The sequence below is a fragment of the Alternaria arborescens genome (assembly GCF_004154835.1).
Source record: "Alternaria arborescens strain FERA 675 chromosome Unknown contig_4, whole genome shotgun sequence".
Classification (NCBI taxonomy): Eukaryota; Fungi; Ascomycota; class Dothideomycetes; order Pleosporales; family Pleosporaceae; genus Alternaria; species Alternaria arborescens.
In genome coordinates this window covers 338,639-356,961 of record NW_021167859.1, presented here as the reverse complement: position 1 = coordinate 356,961, position 18,323 = coordinate 338,639, and the positions used below count along the sequence as shown (strand labels likewise).

The following is an 18,323-nucleotide window of genomic DNA, read 5'->3' as shown; positions in this document are numbered from 1 at the left end:
AAGACACTACATAGTCACGATTCTGCGCTAGCGGCGGGGCAGATCACACAGCATACCATCACCTTCTCTCCATTCCCATTCAGCCTCACTCTAAGCTTGCCCTCTTTGGTCCACCTCACACCCTCTTCTGCTCACACGCCGCCTCGCTTGTGGCTCTGAGAGGTCATGACTGAACTGCTTAGAGTCCCGCTACATCCGCCCTACGATACCTATCGTGAGCATGACGAGGCTGCTTGCGTGAACCTTTGTTCTGTGCCTGCAGCCGACGGTGTACTACACCGAACCGGGCGGCGTTCCTCTCAGAAGGTTTCATCAACAGGCCATGGCTGGAGTTTCAGCTGAGTGTCTGATTCAGCTGATGCGACTCCAATACACCACAAGCGACATTTGACCTTGGATCATCGTGACTTTTGCTCACTATTCGAAGTCTGATAAATTGGTCGACCAGGGAGGACTACCATATCATTTGACAACCTGGGATAACGCGGCATAATCACTTGGCTCCACTGTGCAGTTTTCCAGTACTGCGAGATTGCTACTGTTTTCCAAGATTCCTCTCCTCACAACTCCGTTACGGCCCGACTCCGCTTGGGCTTTACAAGAGATGGACTGACGTAGTCTGCATACACGCGACCTGACTGTTGGGCCTTTGGTTATTACAGTCACTGTTCTATGACGTCCCGCGGTCAACGACGACAATGTTCAGATGGAGGTCAGTACCGCGGTTCCCGGCGCCAAAATGGGCGTGCGCCTCAATACCTGACTAAGAACTCTATCTCACCCACCACGGTGTCACCTGAACCCTGAGCCGCCTGATGAGTCGGACTCGCCTGAAATGCTTGAATTTGATGCTTTCCGCTCGCTTAAACGCCCCAAAAGAGACCTCAACTGCTCAGCATCAGCTCTCGAAACGACTATGTGAACGCCTCAGTGGCTTATAATGTCCTGACTGATGTTCGGCGTGCACGAATGCGACACATCCCATTGCTCGAGATACCACCCACCCTGTTAGTTGACTGCGCATACACATGTCAATCTCGGCTCCTCTCTCCAGAACTACTAGAAATCGCTTACGCCATCAACAAGAGGCGTTCGAGCTGGAGATTGGACACCCCTACTGTTATTTTTTAATGCGAACCAAATAACGTCTACGAATAGAAACTTGTCGTTCTTTGACGCGCATAACCAACGTGCAAGTTTTGATTTGATCAGTCCTCTCTCAGTTTGGTACAGTATACGAAGCGCATAATCTTCCCTGTCATACTGGCCTTCCACGCTACGCAGGCGTCGCTGTTGCAGCGCTTCTCATCTTGACAGCCTTGACAGCACCGCGTCTTACTGCTTCTGGTGGACTACAACTCTGCATGTCGCAGTAGCGCTCTCTACACAATTTGCTTTTTTCAAATCATTGGGTCCTTAGTCTACACAAATCGACCGATGCAGTGGCACGCGTACCGTGATCTACCACTCACCGCTGGCACCACCCTAGAAAGACTAGAAGTTTTCCCACCCGACATCTACATCCTCGTCGCGTAGTCCCTCAACGTCCTTCAAGTCGCATATCCCAATGCCTTTCACCGCTCTACACCGCCATTTCCGCCATTCCTTTCCGCGATACGATCTACGAGGCGCGAGCGCACGGGAGCTAACTTCATCGCTAGCCTACAAATCACAAGCAGGGATTCCCCAAACCGTCTGCCTGCATTTGTACCAAGGAAGAAACACCATACCTGCGGGTCTTTGACACTTCGGACTCTTTTGTTCCAGGTTTCTTGAAACACAAATCGGACCAGCATCGGCCCACCTCGGACTTTTATGACGCGCGCGTTCGGTTTCGGGCGAGCAGATGGTCATTGGTCAACCATCTCTCGTTTCGTTCGTCTCCGTTCGTCTCCGTTCGTACATACAAGGCGCTCACCGCTGGTATCCCTCCACCAAACGCCGACACACCGTGCCGATGGCGACATGCAATGCCGGCATACCAACCTGTTAGGTACTTGACTTGTGCCGATGCCAACGCCAGGGGTGGTGTCCGCGGGGTGCATGTTGGAAAGGGCCCCACTGCCATTCTAATTCTGCAACACCACGGACTCAGATCGCCCCTCTCTATCCGAGAATTATTTGACTTGCGTGCGCGCGCGCGCGTACTGGCTACCCGACTCTTGTGCCCAATGCTTCTCCTTGCTACGACGAGGCTCTCACCGACTACGTCATTTCTCTTTACTCTCTTCGTTCCGCAATGTTCCTATCGTCTCGGGCTATGGGGGATGGTAAGCGCTTCTGGGAAAGATTTGATCAATCTTACCCCGCATCTCCGGTGTCGCAAAATCATGCTGGACGCGTGTTCCGCGTGACATAATCGACGCGGTACGAAAGTGCCGAGTCTCCTAAAAGTAGTCGATCAGCTGCAATGGCAGAATAAACGAAATGGTTGCAACAAGCACAAGACAGAGGAAAAAGAAAAGAAGAATAAGCTTCAACCTAACGGCTTCGTCGTAATTTCTCGACATCAGCACTTGCGTAAGTCTCAACGTCACTAAGCACACGCGTTGCAGTCACGACCCTTACACATTAGACTCTCAACTCTTGACTTTTTACTCTTATTGCCCAATCACAAAAGCCCACGCAAACCACCTTGTCAAGGAACGCCATTCCAAACGCCGCGAACAATGGGTATAGTATCAGAACGCTTCCATGCTAAGACCCGATGCCGATCTCGTAGCCAAGCATCACCTCGGTGGATGCTCCCTCCCAGCCTCTGTTTCCACCTGTTGAGATGAGGAAGTTGCAGGTTGGGTCGAGGTATAGTTGTGATATGACGCCGGTGCGATGTCCGGGGACGATGAAGAAGGGGGTTGCAGCCGCGCCGGCTTTCGGGCCTGCCTCGTCGTGTGTGAGATCGTAGAGGCGCAGGATGTCGTATGACGCGCTGGTGTACGTTAGCACTTGTCTCACGATGCACGTGTATCTGTGCGCATATGAAGGGGGTGTGTGGTCAACTTACCAAATGAGATGTCGTCCATTGGGCATAGCCCGGACGGCACTTACAGTGCCACTTACGCTGGGGAATCTGAATGTTCGTCGCGGTTCTCGTAGGCTTTTGTGTAGACTGTACTCGTCCACTGTGCCGTTTCGCCGACCAGCGTAGATGAAGTTGCCGTCTGGTGACCAGCATGCATTCATGCACCACGGCGGTGTATTTCGTGGTGGTGTTATGCGTGCGACCGGGTTTGGTTGCCGGCGGTCCCAGATACGTAATGTGCCGTCCATTGACGCGTCGACAAAGGTTGTCTCGGAGGAAGCTGGCTGTTCGGTTTGGTTTGCGGACGTGGCAGCAGGTTTCTCGGTATCCTCTGCATGTGGCAGGCCGTTGGAAGTGCCATTGAGTTGGGCGTCTGCAGTTCCGTTTGTTGTTGGTTGTGTCTCAGCGGCTGCTGGGGGTTCCTTCGCTTCCTCTGCAGCTGGCTCCTCGGGTGCTTGTACAGGACCGCCCATGTCCATCATATCCATATCGGCATTGGCATCTTCGTCGGCTTGTTGTATGCCATTCGCAATGGCTCTCGAGAACTCGTCGTCATCGTCCCCAAACGAAGGGAGAGTGGCTGAGAGGTTGTTCTCCTGGCCGTCGCCGAACAACGAGTCCTGGTCCTTGTCTCCGAACAACGAGTCGTCTGGAGATCCTTGAGCATCTTCTGTGCCCTCCTCCTTTGGTATGACGGGCTTTGTGTCGACGCCGTTGGAGAGGATGCCGTTGGGTCGGGGTCGGGCGGCATTGTTGGAAGAGAAAGTGCCGTTGGAGAGCGGGAGGGTTTCTGTGTCCTGCGGTATAGGGAGCGTAGATAGCGGCCGTTGCTCGATTGCGGAGATCTGACCGCCGCTAGTCTCGAACTTCCTCTTGACTTGGCCGGTATTCAAGTCCCAGTCGTTGATGGTCTTATCCCAACTACCGCTCAATACTGATGTCTCGTCCTGCGACAACGTCAAGACAGACACAGCCGAGGTGTGGTTCTTGAGCGTATGTATGCGTGTTCCTTCCTGATGGCGTACAGATTGCAGGTTTATGCCTCCCGAGTCCAGACCCGAAAGCAGCCATAGGGCTTGGTGGTGGACTGCGAGTGAGTATACTGGAGACAAGGTCTCGGCTGCGGCACTGTCTTCGTTCTCCCAGTATGACAAGAGCACTCCCGCCTTTGTGACGGAGTCGACGAAAGGATGCCGCTGGGCCACGGTCAGGGCAAGCTTTCCATTGGCTGTATCTACCCAATTGAACTTGCGTATGTAGCCGTCCGCTCCGCCGCTAAAGACCCACCGCATGTCCGGTGTTGCCGTAATGGCGTTGATCGAGGTACTGTGTGGGGCGGCGATGGTGGGTATTATATCGTACATGGGCGCGTTCAAGGCCTCTTGTCGCACGCTGGGACGGAAGGGCAGATTGCCGAGCACGCCTGAAGCCGCTGCCCGAGGGCTTGGCGATGTGAAGGTGACGGCAGGGTTTGGGTCTGATTGTCCAGGCGTACCTCCATTGGGTATGCTACCGCGCGGTCGCTGTGAAGGGCTGTCGGGCTCGTCCTGGTCTTGATCTTGGTCCTGGTCCTCATCGTCATTGTCGTTGTCGTTATCCCCTTCTGCGTCGTCGTCATCGTTGTCGCCGTCATCCCCATCGTCGCCCTCTTCTTCCTCGTCTACGTCCATGGCATCTGCCTCCTCCTGCTCATCTTCCTCCTCGGCGGAACCTGTTGCGCGCCGTCAGTCGACAGCTATGTGGAGAGGGCTGGATATTCTCACTGTTGCCATTCTCGTAGTCGTCCTCTTCGTTCATGCTGGGCCCATGCGCATCAACCAATATCGCATGCGCGCAGCTGTTAAACTGCTGTGTCGCCGTGGAACCAATGCGCCGATGTTCGCGTTTGGGGGGACATGGATGAGGCTCGGCCTAGCGTCATCCGCCGCTGCGCTAATCTATCTTGGACCTAGACTGACTCTCCACTCCAGCCTTCCTTTCGCGACATCTTTCTTTGCACAGATTCACATGCTATCATGTTAGCCGTTTGAGTTTTCTACCTCACAATGAGAGCGTCAAAGTCAAAGAGTTCTGGTTGCACAAGTTGCATTGGAGGCGGCGTAGAAACCACATGGCATTATCGATAAACCGTGAATGATTAGCTATCTAGCACCGTCTTCTGAACAATTGCTACGAACGGCTGCTTAACAACTGACTCGCCTTGGAAGTTATTTTAGACACCGACACAAGTATCTTTATTGAGACAAGCTTTGTATACTAGGTAGACACGTGAAAGTATGGGGCCGCTTCCAAACTGAGGTTCAGGCTCCCAGCGAGGCTGAGCGATTTGAGATCCCCGCGACCCCGAGGCAGCCTAGCAGCATGATGCTTGCCGTCAAACCCGTGGCTGACAGCGGGAAAGCCGAGCTTGTGGCAGTTCGTGTTTCCGGGGATAGGGCAGTGGAGAAAACAAACTTTCGTTCCATGCCAGGACAGTCGCAGAGTCGCGCAGGATGTGGTTTGAAGGTGCTCGCTTAGCGCAAGGCTTTGCCCTACATCGAATAAACCACTCACGCCTTTTAGAGAAGACTGGTGTAAAGCGAATAGACGACCTGAATATAAGCGTTCAGTTGATGAAACCATTGTATCCGTGGTTGCTCAGGCTTCATGCTCAGAAGGCAGACGATGACGTGACGCCTTGTTGCGCAACCACGCTTACGGTGCCGCAACACCAGCATTCAGCCTCATGCCCCTTACATCTTACCGGCCCCAGCTCCTCTCCACGACGCGAGAACTATCGTGATACCCATCACAGAGGCTTATGTCGCGTTCCATGTCTGTTGCACTGCCCCTACGCGCCGGGGCTTGGTTGGTCCAGAGCAGCGTGTTCACCCCCAGTCTCATGAGCTGTAGCCGCCGAAGCCACCTCTTGCATGGTTTTGTTGCTAGGCTGGTGCGGCGATCATGCAGGCTTCACAACTGCGCCGCAATACATGTCCCGATCATGTACTGCATATGCCCGAGAGCCGCACTCTGCGATGAAGCATTAAACTTTTCCTCTTTCCACGTCTCATGCATATGCGAAGCTTCAAGTGAATCCCGCAACCATGGCGACGTTCGCACCATCGCCCACTACGAGACCTTCGAACCTAACGACGACGACTGAGGCAGAAACTGCTCTGGAAACCGACTTGGCACTCCCTGGTATCAAGCGTGGTATTGCCATTGGAGTAGCGTGTTCCGTGTCGGTCGTCGTTATTGCCATTCTCGCTTTCTTTGCCATCAGACGGAGAAACCGAGTACTAGCTCGAAGAGCACAACTCCATACAACAAAGGCAGAGATCATGGATGCCGAAGCCGGACCGCAAGAGAAGGCTTGGTGGGCCGCCACGCCTGCGTCTTCACCATCATTACCTCCACCACCGCCACCACCTGTCGAAGTAGATGCTCAGATCATCTATGAGCTGGATGCAGGTCAGATACCTGAATTGCACGGCGATACCGCTGCGCAAGAAGTGGACGGAAACGACAACCACTACGACAAGTCGAAAGAAGCGGAAGAGTTGTACGCCCAGAAACTCGAGCAATGGAGAACGTGGAGTATGGCACTTGAGCCGGAGCCTTCAGGCCCTACCATTGGGGCCGTATATTCGCGCCTACCGCTGCTCACAGTCTCACCACCTGAAGCCTCTTCTGGCGAGGTTTCACCATTACTACGCTCATCATGGTGTTATTCCTCGCAAGATGCTTCACCAATTTCACCGCCTCCAAATGCGCATTTCCCATTGGGTCATCGCGAGAACACAAACACTTGATCGACGATCTTGTGGGACTTTCCACGAACGAAGCAAACATGACAGAACCGTCGACGTTCTCAGCCGCACACAAGAAGGTCTATCAGATCTCGGACACTGCCAGCCATAACGGATGGATTAATATGGGTATATTCCGATGACGCCTATAACGGATAAACGAGACACTAGCATACAACATGTCTGTTATCACAATGGTGGTTTCTTCTCGTCGATTGGTCTCAAGTCCTTCTCGAACCGGCCTTCTTCTTCATCAATCGGCGAATCTAGGAACAGCCGCTCCTTACTTCCCTTCCTCACGCCTGCTGGAGGAACTTCAGAGCCTGGTAATTCTGCAGCAAATCTTCGATCACCAGCAGCCTCCACAGGGACAACGGGACTGGCGAGCTCAGAAGGGCGCCTCTCACTTGCATTTCCAGCCTCCATCTCTGCCGGGCCAAGCGCTCCATGTTCTATAATCTCTGGGCTCATTCCCATCCCGGACTTCTCTAGGTCGTGCGTAGTGCCGCCGCTGACGGCGGATATTTTTGATAGACGGCGCAGCAGTCCAGAACGTCTTCTCCGTACAAAGAACCAGCCTGCTAGCAGAAGTAGAATTATCCCAACAGCTGCTCCTACACCAATGCCCGCGCTGGCACCAGCGCTAAGTCCGCTGTTTCCGGACGTGGCAGCTGGGCCTCTATCTGGGCCTGAGGAAACTGAGGCATCAGTCGAATTTGGAGTGGGGATGCCCGTTAGAGATGACAGCGGTGACGATGATGTTGCTGTTGCTGTTACTGATGCTGATGTTGTAGAGGCGTTCGGTGTTGGGGCTGGTGGTCCAGGTGGTCCAGGTGCGAGAGAAGTCACATCATCGTCGTCATCATCGTCATTGTCGGTCGTAGTGGGGAGCGGCACAGTCGGGTCTGTTGATGTGGCCATTGTGAGTCTAATTGAAAGAGTCGAGCAAGGCCGGGGATGCCAGAGTGTAATTCAACAACAAATTGTATATCAGCTACCGATTGTAGATAAGTTCGGGGATACCTTAGAAACAAGATCACGCTTCTTAAAGCAAGAATACCTTACCCCGCCTCCACATATATACCAATGTCTCAGAATAGCGCACGTCAAAGACGACATTCCCGCCCATGGTTCCGGGTTCAAGCATCGGCGTTGTCGCGGCACCTATCGCTCATTCGAACTCGGCATCATTAGGGCGTCTTGTCGGCGACTCAGCCTCCTTCTATCCCATATACTTGGGCAGTTGTCAACTTGGCCTTACTTGTTACAGGCCTCAGTCTGCCACTCTTTTTGTTGAGTCTCCGCTGGCCAAGCTCCCCACGTGCGGTAGGAGACGCGTCTTCCGGGGCTCCGCTGTTGTCGAGGTCGCCAAGATGCGGAAGCCACCACCGCCGGGGGTACGTAGCCATGCATCTCTTGTTCCTGAGGTGTAGTTATACCTATGCATTGATTGTATCGTCCGCGTGGCAGGCATGGTTCAGCCCGGTTGGGCAGCATATGACGCAATGAACTACATATGAGTATACCGAGGATGAAGGTATGCAGGGGCTCTTGGAAGGCTCTTGGGAGTGACTTAAGAACGCAGGAACAACCATTTCGGATATGAGGTGAGTTCTAGGACCTGGAACTTTGGTGAGTAATACTCGGGGAAAGGTTATGCCACCCGTGGATAATTTGCTGGGCGAACATATTGACTAGTGAGCGCCGCGGAGATGAGAAGATTTAGCTCAACAAAAAAGGTATGTAACAGTGCGCAATACATTTGTGGAAATGAGCGCATGCATGGAGATGTTCGCGATTCATTGAGGTTTGCGCCAAATCGATGGAGATGCACGGATACCTTAAAAGATGGATGATTGTGACCTTGGTGGGGAGAAGAGGCGTTGAAGTCCGTGCCATGGAGCCCACAGGATCAGCATCCCGGACACGAACCCGACCCGTCAGGATGCGTCCCGTCAGGACGCTTCTCTACCCATCCCGCACTCATCGTCGCACGCCGTCAACGTAGTCAGGCGCCATGGTCTGCTTGTCAGGCACCTGCCCGCACATTTAGATTTCTCATCGAAACATATCGCTGCCACCGCGTGGCTATCGGAATGGTGAATATGCGCTTCTCAGCCAAATCGCATCACCACCTGCTGTGTGCGACCTACCTTGGTATCCTATCCAATTTGCAACCACCTGGACGCGTGGCGAGAAGGAGAGAGCAGCTATTGAAGAGCTACAACTATCTTAGTGACTGTTGCCAACAAATGGGATCACCTACCGTCGTAGAACGCGGAAAGGAGCGATCGCGGGTCAAATGACGCCACAGGAGATCCATCTGCAATAGACTTTCACCATGCCCAAGTCAGCCAGCGATACTACACACCATTTGACCTCGGCCCTGCACAGAGCGCTACTAATTCAATGACACGGTTATTGTACCCATCTAGGATCGACAATGCATGGTCGCCCGAAACGTTTGGGTCACTATGTCTTAGGTATATGTCCTGTCAGTCTCTTTATCATGGCCAATCACGTAGATGGTTGGTTGTGAAAGCAACGGTGCGGTTTGCCCTGAACCAGTCATCGACTCTACTGGTGCCTGCATAAGGTGATGTGGGCTCGTTCTTCTCTAGAAGGGTGTGGGAGTCAAGGAGGTTGGCACCTAGCCGCACAGCGCAGGGCCGCACACCCTCAATAGCTCGAACCTCGGGACCTAACATCGGTAGACAACTCATCTATCATTGCATCGTAGAGGCCCTGTCATTCGATGATACGAGAGCAGGAGTTCAGCTTGAAAGGCATCAAAAGTCTATCCAGCACATTACCTAGTTAGAGTTCCAAGTATCTGGGTCACATCTTGCTTTTCATCCGGGGAACAGCTTCGCCACGTTCTGGACTAACCTCTAGTGTTGCATTCACCGGCGGTAGTCGGCCGATAATAGTATGGTCTCACCCAAAGTTATGAAAGACGCCACATACCGGACGTGGTCTTAGGTGACACTAAGGACGATCAAAGTTACAACCCGTCTATTACGCATCTATTGCAGACGGTTCGACTCTCTAACAATGCGCCGGTCGCGGCCCAGTTCTTCGGCGACTCAAATCCCCATGGGATTCTTCATTTCATACATCTTGACGCGGACCGTACTCTTTCTGAACACCTTGTCAGAGAATACCAAGTCCCTGCAGGATGGCGAGCCAGTCAGGTCCTAATCTGGACCCCGTTTACTTCGGTGGCATCGAAGTCGATATCAGCCAGTTCGATTTCAGCGACCACTCATCACGACTTGGTGCTGTTACAATAACTTGCACCGTTTTTATCGCCCTGGTCGTCTTGACTGTCGCTCTACGAATCTTCTCTAGAGCAAGATACGTTCGGCATATCTTCCTAGACGATGGTACGTGTTAAACAGAAAACAAGAGGTCATGGCTAACGGATTACAGTCCTCATCATCTTAGCCGCGGTCTTCACGGTCGCTCTAGCGGGAATGTGCATCGCAGGTAAGCAGCAACCGTTTGGTATATTGATTCGGGTTAACGGTACCGTAGCAACTCACCATGGTCTTGGGCGACATATTTGGCTATTGCCTATACCGACGCTGTTTGACACACTGAAGAACTGTATACTGGTAAGTACAAGCACACTTTCAAGGGCCACGTTCCTAGCTAGCGTTCGGTAGCCAGAAAGTTTGACATTCCGAAGTCAAAGAGCAGCGACTAATGCACTGCAGTATCTCTTCGTCTGCCAGGTGCTATACTGCTTCGCTATTGCGTTGACGAAACTCGCCATCATATCACAGTACCTTCGCTTCATCCCCGACAAATCATTCCGCGCAGCGTTGTACGGGATATCTGTGATCATCCTAGGTCTGTTCATCACGGGTAAGACACACAATGCCTCCCGCATGTTCACACGTGCTGAAGCATCTACAGGAGTTTTTGTCACCATCTTCCAGTGCCGTCCTGTCCGAGGAGCGTGGAACTTCACTATTGAACCAGTGTGCGTGGACTACGTGACCTATCTCTATGCTAGCTCCGCTGTCAATGTCGCGACGGATATCCTCCTCTTTGTGCTACCCTTATCCCATCTTTGGAAGTTGAACCTACCAAGAAAGCAACGAGTCATTCTCTGTGTGCTTTTAGCAGGAGGTGCAAGGTGTGTCAAAAGCATATATGGCATGCTGTCGAACCATGCTGACCCACCGCAGCGCATGCATTGTAGGTATTATCCGCATTGCCTATCTACACCAGTTACGCGTCTTGGATGTTACCTGTAAGTAAGCCTCTACTTTAAGCGTCAGCAGTAGGTCCTTCTCGGATCTAGCAACCAAAGAAACACACATCGTGTCGGTTAGCCGCAGGACTTGCGTGGATGTTGTCAAACCAGTTCGGAGACATTAGCTAACAAACGTCTAGATCAAAGCGTCGTATGTCTTATCCTGACAGTAGGAGAATGCAGTTTAGGGATCATCTTCGTTAGCATTGCTGCTCTTCGTCCGATGGCACGGCAGTTCTTTCCAAAGGCAATGCGAAACTCTCCTGCTTCGTCAGCTCAACCACGTGCATGGCCCATTCGCCTCCAGCATATACCTGCCAGTCAGGACAAGGACCAGTACACTTCAGAGAGCAAACAGAACCTTTCGGGGTCGTACGGGACGCGCTCGGGAACGTCTTGCTAGTTGTTCGTACACAACCAACTCCACGCTCGCGAAGGCCCCATCAGCCACAACCTTGAATGGCTTAAACTACCAGGACATGGAAAATCCCTCCGCTCATCTTCACTAGCCGCATAGCTGGCAAGATATAATCCTACACCAGGATACACGTATCCCCCAAGGCTGTCATTTGTTAAGAAGATCGACTGGTTGGGAGTCGAGTGAGTTACACACACGACGCGATACCCAACTCGGGTCCTACAAGCTCTGTCAACAGGCGATCGAAGGCGGGACAGGACGTTTGTTCAGCTGACTGCCAAGAAAGCCAAGTCGTCAGCCAATTTCCCCGCTGACTACGATTGGTCGCATAGAGCTGTCGCTATTGGTGCAAACTTCACCAACGTCACAGACCACTACAGGTGTCGCGACAGGTTAGAAGCAGGCTGTGTTGGCGATCTCACAGGCTGTGTATAAGGCGTCCATGGTGTGCATCATAGGGCACACCGCTTGTAGTTACAATACATAAATCCAACACATGCCGCTGTTCTTGTACATTCCTACAAAACATTCGCAGTACGCTTCAAGTAATACGAAAATATCTTTCCAACGACATATCTATCAAACAAGCAATCTTGATAAAGTGGTCAATCTACAAAACTCCGACCTCTATACCGCTGCCCCTGCAATCTTCTTCTTCAAAACTTACCTCAATCATCATCCATAATGAAGTTTACCGCGGCAACAATTCTACTTTTTGCGACTCTCGCGCTTGCCAGCCCGGCTCCCATCGCCAACCCAGACGCGGTGGCCGAGCCCGTCACCATCGAGACTCGCGAACAATTCCGCAACGCACTATCAGCACGCGATGGGCTTACAGCGCCAGAAGTCCAGCTCGAAGAACGATCATCCAGCGGTGGCAAAGGAGGAAAAGGAGGCAAGGGAAGTGGGGGAAACTCCAGCAGCGCTGCGTCGGACATGCTATCGCCAAGCCGCGTCTTGCAGGTAGCTGCGCTGGGACTGGGTGTTGTAGAAGTTGTGAGGCTGTGGCCTTAGAAGAGGGAAGACGAGGTATCTCAGTTGATTGTGAGTGGTAGCCAGCGGTCAGCGCGTAATGGGGTGAGGACCTGGTTTTGAGTTGATCACGATGTTTTTACTTAGCGATGGAGTTATGTTTGGATTGTACGACAATGTAGCATGATACCACAACATGAGAACATGAATTTGAGGTTTCAAAACAGTACAATCTTCGACTTGCAGGCTTGGCTCAAGACGCCCACCACGTCACTCTGCGCGTGTCGTACCTCAGTCAAGTTTTAGTGATCAACCCAACCTGTTTTCCTACTGATGGACATTAGACGAACATCGCAATACTGGCGTACAATGATGGACTTGATACCTAGTAGCCTAGCGTGTTGTATGGTCGATCATGATGGTGGATAAACATGGCAACATAGCCACAGTGTGGCGGTGTAGATCAACAGACTGAAGATGATCAAGATGATCATTGCACAGCCACACAGTTGAATAAACACAAGAGAAGTTCTGTTGATCCGAATCGAAGGACTAGACACAAACGACCAGGGAGTAAAGTGTGAAGTGAGTAAACATTAACATTGGTATCTGCAACCTAAACGCTAGAAATCAAAACGCCATGCAATGCTCTAAACGCTGCGCTATGCCATCGGATTGAATCCAAAACACTTTTCGTTACAAAGGTCTAAGCATGGAGCAATGCCTATAAGAACTTGTTCATCATTTTCTTCCATCCTGAGGCAGATGACTCTTCCCAAGTCTCGCTCATCTCATCCTCAAACTTTCCAGTAAGAAGATCGGCTTCGGCAGGGTTGATGAATTTACTCCTGGTAACAATCTTGTGGCCAAGGTAAAGGACGGCGAAAAGGATCAAGCTAATGTACGCAATGAAGAAGTCTTCAGTGCTCCACGGGACGAACGCGGTGAAACCTTGGGTGATGGTGATGATGGCAGTGAAAGTAACACCGTAGATGGCGAGAGGACGGCCGCCCCATGACTTGAAAGGGAGGGTGTCGCGGTCAATGTTTTGGGCCTTAAGTGCGCGCATAAAGCTAATGTGGCAGACTAGTACACAAGTCCAGGCGATGAAACCCGCGACTGAGACGATGTTGAGGAGCCAGTTGAACGCCTCTCCACCGTTGGCGCTGAGGTTCATGTAGGCCAACAGACCCATGGCAGCAGTGACTGCAGTTGCCCAGTATGGGACACCTCGCTTGCTTGTGACCTTGAGGAATGCAGGGGCACACCTCTCTTCCGCAAGACCGACAAGGATACGAGAGCCGGAGTAGACATTGGAGCTGGCGGCTGAAAGCACCACGGTAAGCAGAATGGCGTTGAAGATATCAGGAAGGGCGGAAACACCGGCGAGTTGGAAAGCAATGACCATGGGCGATGAGCCAGCGTTTGTGTCACCAATTTGGAGAGCCTCGTTGTCGTATGGGACCAGGATACCGACAAAGAAGATGGTGAAAACGAAAAGGGTGAAGATGCTCCAGAAAGTCTTGCGAATGGCTTGAGGCATAGTAACACGGGGGTTTGCGGACTCTCCAGCACCGATAGCACAGAGCTCAGTACCCTGGTACGCGAAACCGGCCTGGATGAGAACGGCCCAGAAACCGACAAACTTGGCAACAGGTCCTTCGGCCAGGTAAGGGGCGAAAGCACCGGGGGAGTTCCAGTACTTGAAGCCGATGTAGCCTTGCGCACCAACACCTGCGTTCATGCAGATGGCGTAGATCCAGAAGCCAACAAGGGCGACGACCTTGATCAGCGCGAACCAGAATTCGAATTCTCCGAAGATATCGACAGGCAAAAAGTTAACAGCCGTGATCGGTACCCAGAAGATGGTGATGAAAATGCCGATGCTGAGGTCCGAGTCCCACCATTGGATGATAAGACCAGCGGCTGTGAGTTCGAGCGCATATGTGATAGACCAGGAGAACCAGTAAATCCATCCCATGGAGAAACCTAGCGAAGGGTCGACAAAACGAGCAGCATACTGTGTGAATGCACCAGAAATGGGTAGGTAGGTAGCCATCTCAGCCAAACTGAGCATGACAGAGTAGACCAGGGTACCAACGAAAACGTAAGCCAAAAGTGCTCCAGCAGGACCAGCAGTAGCGATGGAGCCACCACTGGCGATGAAGACACCAGTTCCTACTGTGCCACCAATAGCTACGAACTGCAAGTGTCGGGACGAAAGCTTGCGCTGTAGCTCATCCTTGGGGGGAGCGGCCTGCTTCTCAACGTCGCTCGCTGCGTGCGAGACCGATTTGTCCGACCGCTGGTCCATCTTGGGCGTAATTTCCTCAGAGGCGGATGCCATGTTGGTGGTGGTGTCGGCAAAGAACCCGAAGACAGGGCTTGAGCTTCAAAAGGTGCACAACAACAACGAAGTCGTGATGGTTGATGTCAAAGGCGCAAGAGCCAGGGACAAAATCGATATTTCAATCAAACACACGGTCACAGGAAGTGGAGTCATCGCGCAATACTCCATGAGCCATCATGTTAGCCGTCGGCGTACTCCACGCTCTGGAAAGCCAGTCGACCGTCCAAATTTTCATCGTCGCTCCACTTGGCGGGCAACACACTCGTTTCGCCGCGCAAGATGCAGAAGTTGAACCGTGACGGTAGGGTGATCGAAATTTTCGAGCCGGGATTAGGTCGGCTACGTGCGGGTTGGCGCCGCCAGTTCGCGTCCCCTTGATCGCGAAGGTACAAGCGGCAATGCTTATCGCGGGATTACCGTGTGGAATGTGTAGCTTGGCCGTTCCTTGCGTTCCCAGCAGGAAAAATCTGCAGCTTAGCTGTATCATTTTCGGGGAACTTTGTGGCGGCAACATTTTTTAGGTATAGTGTGAGGGCCGGCCCTTCATCGGGTGACGGCCTTGGCGCTGTGCGAATCAGACTTCACCCATCGGAAAACCCCATCAGGCTTATCATGACTCCGTCGCATGTCACCGCATTCTCCATCCTACCCCATTCTCCAGCCGGCAGTTGGAGAGCTCTTCATCCGTCGTACTCAGGAGACTAGCATGCTGAGGTAATGCTGAAGTTGTGTTCCGTACATACCCAGCTTGAGAGTCTATCGTGGCTTCTGGCCATCGCAACATTCCCGCAATCATCGTGAAGGACAAGCTTCAGCATAGTGGCTACACAGTACATGCCGAGTGAACCAGCCAGACCAACAAGATACCATTGGTGTAACAATATAGAGGGACTACAAATGTCCTTTACAGCCCAACACCTTCCACAGGCAAGAGAGCGTACATGTACCACATTCGCATGTAGCTTCGCACCATCTTCCCTCTCATTTCCTTCGACGTTGAAAGCTGGACTTACTCTTAGTCATGCCCAGACGTAGCACAGAGACTAGACCCCAGATATCTCAGCCCTATGCACTCCAGGACGTGCCTAAGTGTGGTGCTACCGTCGCGCTGAGACATGGGATCCAGCCGAACGCTCGCCGGATCGTTCAAGCCTAGCTCTGGGGATATTTAGATGCTTTCGAGTGATCTGGGGTAGATCCGCCCGTTACGAACGGTTGGAGTAATTGAGCGGAGGCTAGTATCTCGTTTCGTTGCTACGATGTCTTTCTGTCAGAGCCCTGTCCAGCGTTAGCATCTGCACTGGGATAAGCGCCATGCACTCGTTTGCCGTAGCCTTCTCACCAATCAGGACGCAGTCGATTTTGTCTTTGTCAAGAATGTTCGAGTTTATGCAATAAATGGAGACAATGTTCGCTTTGGTTTTTTGTATCCTTCTGTTTGTCCACTTAGTCCTACTGAAACTGGAGAATATTGATACCAGTACTGCATATTCTCAACGAGATCTTTTAATGGAAATTCGCAACGTTGTCTGATTTCCCGTACACGATACCGTTGTTATCGTCAATCTAGATTTTACGTCTCGCCTTCCAGCCAACAAGGCATATCGTGCAATCATAGCAAGCACGCACTCAGCAAACGATCTGCTCTAAAACTCAGCCTGTGAATTTCTAGGAGGCTGTCGCTAGCACACATATCAACCGTATAGTCATCGTTGCTGGGACGGTACATGTCTTTCTGAATGAGACAGCAGCTTGGTGACGGCTTTCATGGTTTTGTACAACTAGACTGTCAGTGAGACAGTAGCTGATCCATAACATTCTTGGCCGTTGCGGGTTTACATAGCAGTCTCAATCTTGCTATGACGCCGAGGATCGAAAACACTCTCTATATGTCGCTTCGTGACGCGGACATAAGTGCCTCTTTGGTCAGCACTAGACAGTTCGACGCACCGATCAACACCGGCTATGACCCGTTCATTGCGTTTCCTCTTCTAACAATGAACAAAGTCTTGAGCCACGGACAGATCTGATATCGCCCGGTGGCTAAACAAGTTCCAGGTGTTTTCATGCTCTCTACCTTACCTTTTACATGGTCAAGCGAACTCCAAAAGAGGACGGAGGAGCTGAATCTGATATTGACTCCATGCAACCATCAGTCGAGGGTGGCTAAGGAGGCGTCTTGGCTTACGCACTATTATGAGATCCTTGAATTGTTGCACTCTCCTGCAGTGAACATGGTCAGTTAGGTGCCTGATCCGCTGACATTCTTCAGGCTTTTCGAGACACTCAATGTGTCGCTCAATACTGCCGTTGCGTCTCGATAATTCTCATCATCTCACGACTGTTTAACGCCGAACGTACTTGGCCTTATAGTCTTGATGCGAACAGTGTGAAGGGTAAGTTGGTCAAGTTCGGATTGGACAGTGGACAAGTTGGAACTAGCATCTCAAGATATGGACGTGCCAAAAATGAGGCTTGTTGCCATGTGTTCCAGTGAAATTTCTCAACAAAGGAGAAGCGTAAAGCATGAGCTGCTGCCGAGGAGCTTCGGGTATGGTGACAAAAACCCTTATGTGTGTTGAACTCTGCTTGCGCATAACCACAACCCATCATGACGCGGAAGCTTGCTTCCCAACATTTCCCATCGCGTCGCGTCGCGTCAGGTTTGCCGACTGTCCGCTACATAGACTACACTTACCGCCTTCAGCTGCCGAGGGTCCGCTCGCGGTTTCGCCTCTGCGCCACTGCTGCCAGGACGCTATTGTCGCGTTGACAGGATCGCGTGGAAGAATGCAATTCACCTGAAAGAATTTACTTCAGTTACATTGAGCGCTCTGTGCTATTGGCTCTCCAGATGGCAATGATGTAAATCCTTCTGCACGACTTGTTTAGATCTTGTTGCGCTGTCAGGAACCGGTCCTGCTGTGACGTAGATCCATGTAAGCGAGGTCGGGTTGTCACGCCTGAATGAGGTAAGGCGTGGACGTGTGGGGCTTAACGGCCGCCTGGGCATGCACCTGCAACGTTCCGTTCCAAGCGTTTTCACAACGTCTCCTGAGTTGAAGACGTTCTTTTCGACAATTTAGGACCGATTAAATCGACCGTTGTGCCTACCGGATGACTACGGATTGCCTTACCTGAACTTTAATAGAGTCTTCGGATATAATGGCCAGCCCTGCGAGAACTGCAGAATCAGATATACTTCTTTGTTTGTACATGCCTATACATTCTCATCCTTGTGCTATATCACCCGCTAACCGAACCATCACCAGGTTTTCATCGTGTTACAGGGTTTTCCTTAGAAGCTGGCTCTAGATTTCCATTCGTCACCGCACCCTGTCAGACCCCTTAGCCCCACGTTTCGATTGTTTTTCTAGACCTCGTCACACACCCTCCTTGTATGCGAGCACGCCTCAGCGACGCGTTGGCGGTTGAGAGCTTTTTGCCACTGTTCGCTGTGGCTCATCAGTCAATGGAGATCTACCGGTTGCTAAAGAAAGATTTGA

At 51.9% G+C, this 18,323-nt stretch overlaps 6 protein-coding genes across 6 annotated transcripts; 3 read left to right on the top strand and 3 right to left on the bottom strand.

The window, feature by feature from the left end:
- Positions 1 to 2,697: 2,697 nt before the first annotated feature.
- AA0111_g2206 (hypothetical protein) lies at positions 2,698 to 4,819 on the bottom strand (the record flags this gene model as incomplete). Its single annotated transcript, XM_028647952.1, has 3 exons — positions 2,698 to 2,929; positions 3,005 to 4,733; positions 4,786 to 4,819. The coding sequence occupies 3 exons, from the start codon at positions 4,817 to 4,819 to the stop codon at positions 2,698 to 2,700; spliced, it is 1,995 nt and encodes a 664-aa protein (XP_028509910.1).
- Positions 4,820 to 6,108: 1,289 nt separating this feature from the next.
- Positions 6,109 to 6,816, top strand: AA0111_g2205 (hypothetical protein; the record flags this gene model as incomplete). The annotated part of the gene is made up of 1 exon (XM_028647951.1): positions 6,109 to 6,816. One exon carries the CDS (start codon positions 6,109 to 6,111, stop codon positions 6,814 to 6,816), a length of 708 nt encoding a protein of 235 aa, XP_028509913.1.
- Positions 6,817 to 7,002: 186 nt separating this feature from the next.
- AA0111_g2204 (hypothetical protein) lies at positions 7,003 to 7,734 on the bottom strand (the record flags this gene model as incomplete). Its single annotated transcript, XM_028647950.1, has 1 exon — positions 7,003 to 7,734. The coding sequence occupies one exon, from the start codon at positions 7,732 to 7,734 to the stop codon at positions 7,003 to 7,005; it is 732 nt and encodes a 243-aa protein (XP_028509912.1).
- A 2,257-nt stretch (positions 7,735 to 9,991) lies between these two features.
- Positions 9,992 to 11,480, top strand: AA0111_g2203 (hypothetical protein; the record flags this gene model as incomplete). Its single annotated transcript, XM_028647949.1, has 7 exons — positions 9,992 to 10,199; positions 10,246 to 10,302; positions 10,351 to 10,430; positions 10,533 to 10,683; positions 10,735 to 10,957; positions 11,010 to 11,074; positions 11,218 to 11,480. The coding sequence occupies 7 exons, from the start codon at positions 9,992 to 9,994 to the stop codon at positions 11,478 to 11,480; spliced, it is 1,047 nt and encodes a 348-aa protein (XP_028509907.1).
- Positions 11,481 to 12,179: 699 nt separating this feature from the next.
- Positions 12,180 to 12,509, top strand: AA0111_g2202 (hypothetical protein; the record flags this gene model as incomplete). The annotated part of the gene is made up of 1 exon (XM_028647948.1): positions 12,180 to 12,509. One exon carries the CDS (start codon positions 12,180 to 12,182, stop codon positions 12,507 to 12,509), a length of 330 nt encoding a protein of 109 aa, XP_028509906.1.
- A 682-nt stretch (positions 12,510 to 13,191) lies between these two features.
- AA0111_g2201 (Arginine permease) lies at positions 13,192 to 14,814 on the bottom strand (the record flags this gene model as incomplete). The annotated part of the gene is made up of 1 exon (XM_028647947.1): positions 13,192 to 14,814. The coding sequence occupies one exon, from the start codon at positions 14,812 to 14,814 to the stop codon at positions 13,192 to 13,194; it is 1,623 nt and encodes a 540-aa protein (XP_028509909.1).
- Between the last annotated feature and the right edge of the window lie 3,509 nt (positions 14,815 to 18,323).